Here is a 6,070-nt window from a genome sequence, read left to right on the forward strand (position 1 = left end):
CTTACCACAGAGCATGCAGTCCAGTATTGGCCTTCATCTCCAAGAGCAATTATTACGTCAGATCATCTGACGCGTCTAGAGACCAATAATCACGCGTCACATCACCTGAAACTCAGTATTGAGCACTCGGTATTGCTCGGCATACGTTCGGATTTCCAATTTTTTGTCCGGACGTAATAATTACCCCCATCTCCAAAGGGGAGGTTTGAGGTTAGAATCCTCTTAAAAAAAAATCACCCACATGCAACATAGCACATCAAGAAACAAAGGTAGAGCAGCAAATATTCAAATTTGAGCACGCAATGGAGACCTGCTTGAGGAAAAGAAACTAATGGACCAAACAAAACAGAACAACTTTTCAGACTCCGAAGTAAACTTATGTGTGAAAAGAAGTACAACTCTTTCAAGAATGTGATTATGACGGATACTAAATAGTAATAGTGCATTTTGTCATCATCGTCTACCTACTTAATGGGAAAATTTTGCATGAAGCATAACAGCTGAAGTAGACAGGAAAGACAAAGGTGGTGCGGACATCATCAATGGAGGTGAATATAAAATGAAACACTCAGAAGAGCTTGAAGAGGAGACCGCCATGAGTGGCAAAGAAGGGTGCAAAGACGAGGGACTCCACTGCCATTAGCTTGATGAGGATATTGAGAGATGGCCCAGATGTGTCCTTGAGAGGGTCTCCAATGGTGTCACCAATTACAGCTGCCTTGTGAGGATCAGACCCCTTGGGGCCAAGGCTCCTAGCATGTTCTGAAGCCCCAGCCTGCAATTGAGAATCAGAACTACTTGTTTATTTCATGGAAATAGTACAAAACCGAAGTTTTAACAAAGAATCAAGACTTGGGCGGGGCGGCACCTCGATGTATTTCTTGGCATTGTCCCAAGCACCACCTGTGTTTGATGCAGAGATCGCAATCTGCAGAGTGAATTAGAAAGATTCATCAAAACTTGATCTTGAGACTGTTGACCTCGATTTTGTTAGTTTGCTCTCGACCGTGCTTTGATTAATTCAGTTTAGTCACAACGAGTTAAATTCGAATCAAACTGACGTCAATTAAAATTCGATTTTAATTTGATTTGGATTGAGTCGAATTTTACTCAACTGCACTCAATCAATTTTGATCAACAAATGTTGACCGCGCTGACTCTGATTTGGTTTGGAGCCAACATGACTATAATTTCGTCGTATTAGCTAAGTCGGGTCGATCCATGTCCGCATTTGACTTAATCTGACTCAAATTCGAGTTTGATTTAAACCAAATGTTGGTCAAATCATTGCTTGCATAGAGTGTAAAGGCCTACGATTATTTTATCCTAAGGGATAGTGCGGTCGTACCCTTTGCATTCTATTTCCTGCGAACGGAATCCTTTCGGAGACCCACATAGACTGCAACAATAATTAATGATGAGTGTTCAAAGCTTTACCTGGACACCAGAGACAAGGGAACCAGCAAGAACTCCGGCCAGGGTTTCCACACCAAAGAAGGTGCCGACAATGAGGGGTGTGAGCATGACCAGAGCACCAGGAGGGATCATCTCCTTGATAGAGGCATCTGTTGAAATCTTCACACAGGTTGCATAGTCAGGTTTGGCAGTTCCCTCCATTAAACCAGGAATGGTGTTAAACTGCCTTCGGACTTCCTCGACCATCTTAAGAGCTGCACTGCCAACACTCTTCATGGTCATGGCAGAAAACCAGTAAGGAAGCATAGCACCGACAATCAAACCAATAAAGACTTTTGGAGTCAGAACATCAACTGCAGCAATGGCTGCGCGGCTGACAAAGGCACCAAAAAGAGCAAGGGACACCAAAGCTGCAGAACCAATGGCAAATCCCTGGAAATTCAACAAACACCACCAATCATTTGGAAATTCATCCAGGAGTCTATAGCAAAGAAACAAACAAGATGAATGAAACAAAGAACCGAATATGTGAGGTTAAGGTTTTGTTTGGGACGGCTTTCTTATTGCTTCTTAAAGTTGTGCTCTCTCCTACAAAAATTAAAAATTTTGTACTAAAAAACTGTTTTAAGAAGCAGTAAAAAAACCGTCCCAAACAAGAAGTATATCTTCAGTCAACAACTTTATGACGTGTAAGCATCATGCGGACGTGAAAAGGAACAAAACAACTGGTAATATGTTAATGGTTGTAAGGCAACCTAATTAAAAAATACAGTAAAAATGTCATTCATACTTCAATTTCTTTAATGAATTGAGTTAAAGAAATAAATCTGGTTTTTTAAGTTTCTACAAACCCAAGGATTTGATAGCATACAAACAAAAGTAACAAACACCCTAAAAACAATTAATTACATTTGACAAATGAAATAAAATTAAACAGAGGTTAGCTACCAGCTCAATATACCTTTCCAATGGCAGCAGTGGTGTTGCCTGCCGCATCTAGAGCATCGGTTCTTTCCCGAATTCTGTGGCTCATACCAGCCATCTCAGCAATGCCTCCAGCATTGTCACTGATGGGGCCATAGGCATCAATAGCCAAGCCTGTGGCGATGGTGCTCAGCATGCCAAGAGCAGCAACTGCAATACCATACATGGCAGCAAGGCTGAAACTGACAAAGATACTGATGGCAATGGCGAAAATTGGAATTATAACTGATTTGTATCCCAAAGCTAGTCCGAAAATAACATTTGTGGCAGCCCCAGTTCTGCAGGAATCAGCAACATCTTGCACAGGACTGGAAAAACAAAAGAGTGTTAGCGCAATGAAAGTGATTGCTCTACACCAAATCTTATTAAGTTCAAAAATTTGTTACCTGTATGCATTGCTGGTGTAGTATTCAGTAACAAAGCCAATCACAAGACCAGCCCATAGTCCAATTGCAACACAAAAGAACAACTCCCTGCAAGTTCAGAAGAGAGTACATGAATTGCCTTGTCAAGCCAGAAAATCGAAAATCAGAACTATTAACAATCATATTATTACCAGTTTTTCACTTCCTTCTGGACACCAAAGTTAAATATTGTGAATGAAGATGGAAGAGCCAGCCAACTAACAATTGCAATCCCAACGGTCATCAGAGCAGTGGAGATTATTAGTTGTCTCTTAAGTGCAGGCTCAATTTCTTTAACTGCTTTGATCTCAAAGAAGTCCGTTGCAAAAAGAGTGGTGATCAAACAGATAATAATTCCCATGGAACTAATCAGCAGAGGGTAGAACATCCCAGTTAAGTTATGATTTGTTCCAAAGGAAGAAATAGAAGCAACAACAAGTGCAGCGCAGGAAGACTCAGCATAAGAACCAAAAAGGTCTGAACCCATTCCAGCAATATCACCAACGTTATCTCCAACATTATCAGCAATTACCTGCATCACAACATCAAATAATGGCAAATCCATACTTTATGGGCAAGGACAAGTGATGTGAACCAAGTAGAATATAGGTGTTAATGAAACTCACAGCTGGGTTCCTAGGGTCATCTTCTGGAATGTTCCTCTCAACTTTACCGACAAGATCAGCACCAACATCCGCAGCTTTTGTGTAAATACCACCTCCGACTCTGCCAAAGAGAGCCATTGAAGATCCACCAAGTCCATATCCAGTGATTGCCTCAAAAAGACCTTCCCAGTCATCACCATAGTACAATTTGAACAGATTAATAGAAATATATAATACAAAAAGTCCATTTGCAGCCAGTAAGAAGCCCATCACGGCACCAGATCTGAATGCAGTGATGAAAGCTTTCCCAACACCTTTCCTTGCTTCGAGAGTTGTCCGAGCATTTGCAAAGGTTGCGATTTTCATCCCAAGAAAGCCAGAAACCACAGAGGTAATTGCACCCAGCAAGAAGGCTAATGTGCTGAAAATAGCATTAAAAAGGGCCGGTTTGCAAGTTCTATCCTTGACGTATGTGCAGGGTTGCTCCTTTGTGCTAAATCCTTCCACAGAGCCAAGGAATAGAAAGATCAAAATAGCAAAGGCCACCATAAAGATCCCCACATACTGATATTCAGTAAACAGGAAGGATGTAGCTCCTGTTAACACGAGAACAGTTTTGTATAATGCATACAAAGGCATTGGATGAGAAGTATAAACACCTTAACATGAACAAAAAAAGTAAAAAAAAAAAAAAATTTCTTGCCAAACAACTCACTGCTAGAAAATGATAACAATCTATTGAAATGAACTTCCTGGAGTATATAATCATCAAGTGATGTCGATTCACCCTTATGAGACCTTAAGGGGAAATGAAAATGAAGTAACTAAACAGTAACAAGAACGATACTTCACTTTTATGTATGAGCCTTCCACTTCGTGCCATTACAAGTTGAACTACTTGATTTGAAATATGCAGAAGAAAGGCTTGAATCCAAAACACGGTATCTCAAAACATATATACATATATACGAAACTATACGAATGTTCAGAGCACAAACTTAAAAGTCCAGAACTTTAGATTCTAAACAAATCTCTCAACATATTCTAGGAATTCAAAATCCATAATTCTTCTTTCCCTCTCTGTGCACAGAAAAGCATGACAGTTTATACAATTAAATGTACAAACAATAATTATGTGGACCATAAACTTTCTCAAAACAAAAAAAAAAAATGCAAAGAGTGAAGATGACAAGTGCACTCCCACATGTTTAGGATTAGTTATAGCAGAAGATTAGACAGGATAGTACAACGACGTTGAGCAAGAACAGAAGAGATAAGCCTATGCAGTAGACTCACAGAGACGAGAGTTTACAGGTTAAAAAAAGTAGGATATCTGTAATATTTCGATACATATTAAATTTTTAATTTTTCTTACTAATAATACCAATAAAATCATTAAAATTCGAAGAAGGCATTAAAAATCAAGAAATGTTCAAAAAAATCTCCATAGCCACTGAACTCCTTTCTGTAGGAAAACCAAATTAGTAAATTGGTTTCACCGAGGAAAAAAAATCCAAATTCCTCTCTCATACAACAAGATCTCATACCACAAATCATTCCCGCAAAACAGAGCATACGTCATTAAAAAAAGGAAGCAACAAACGAAGCAGAACTAGAAATTCAAATAAAATATCGATCTGCATAGTAAATCCACAACCTTCAGAGATGGCTTTCTGGATTTCGGCGCACTTGACAAAGACGTTAGGCTCATTAAAGCCCTCCTCCTCCTCCTCAATAAGGTAGTCCCCGCTCCCGTTCTTATTGTTCGCCGGCGGCGCCGTTTGCCGCTCCGGAGTGAGCTTAACCTTGGCGACGAGCACCCACTGGAAGAGGGCAAAGGCGATCCCGATGACAGCCGCCACCGGGATCAAGATCTCCGTCAGGAGATCAGACACAATAGCCTCTCCCATTCTCAGATCCCGCCTCTCCAATAACAACGGCCACAACGCTGCCGGGCGCCGGCGGATCACCTCAACACACGAGAAAATCACCAGAAACAGAGAGAAAAGGCAAGGGTTCTGAGGGTTTCGTGCTACCCTCCTCGCTATATATACAACTACTCCATAGCTTGCCAGCCGAAGGCCGCAGCGTCCCTGACAGTGAAAAAATGGAATTAACTGAATAAAAACAAAACAAATTTATCTAATTACCTTTATAACCCTGAAAAAACTTTAAAATTCGGAAAAAGCCCACTGCGGGATCATATCCTTCTACCGCTTTGTTATCTACTTAAATTTAAAATTCCATAATTTATCACAGCTTAATAAATTCTTGCATTCAATTATGAACTTACAAACAGAAATTCTTAGCCCCTTAAATAATAAATTTTTTCTCCACTAGCAATTAAATAATTTAATTATTTAAGATGCATGCTTCCATATTATATATATATATATATATATATATATATTTTGATCTAAAATGACTGAAATCAACCCATCTAATTATAGGTTTTACCACTTTATTTCAAAATATTCAAAACATTAATACTATATACCTATTAAATATATACAGCTTTAATTTCAAATATATCACTAATATATTTCATTCATACAGCTCATACCATCCTATAAACTTTAATATTTAATTACATACCCTCATATTTGTTATATGAGTGATATATATGTAATATTAATATTTTGGGTATTAGATATGTAAATA

At 39.0% G+C, this 6,070-nt stretch overlaps 1 protein-coding gene across 1 annotated transcript; it reads right to left on the reverse strand.

Annotated features, from left to right (window-relative positions):
• Positions 1-303: 303 nt before the first annotated feature.
• Positions 304-5,442, reverse strand: LOC110107993 (pyrophosphate-energized vacuolar membrane proton pump). Its single transcript, XM_020838474.2, has 8 exons — positions 5,067-5,442; positions 3,431-4,005; positions 2,957-3,336; positions 2,787-2,873; positions 2,378-2,708; positions 1,438-1,848; positions 869-928; positions 304-775 (listed from the first exon to the last, which is right to left on the reverse strand). The coding sequence occupies exons 1-8, from the start codon at positions 5,317-5,319 to the stop codon at positions 569-571; spliced, it is 2,304 nt and encodes a 767-aa protein (XP_020694133.1). The 5' UTR covers positions 5,320-5,442; the 3' UTR covers positions 304-568.
• Positions 5,443-6,070: the final 628 nt, after the last annotated feature.

Source organism: Dendrobium catenatum, unplaced genomic scaffold (genome assembly GCF_001605985.2).
Source record: "Dendrobium catenatum unplaced genomic scaffold, ASM160598v2 fragScaff_scaffold_1676, whole genome shotgun sequence".
NCBI lineage: Eukaryota > Viridiplantae > Streptophyta > Magnoliopsida > Asparagales > Orchidaceae > Dendrobium > Dendrobium catenatum.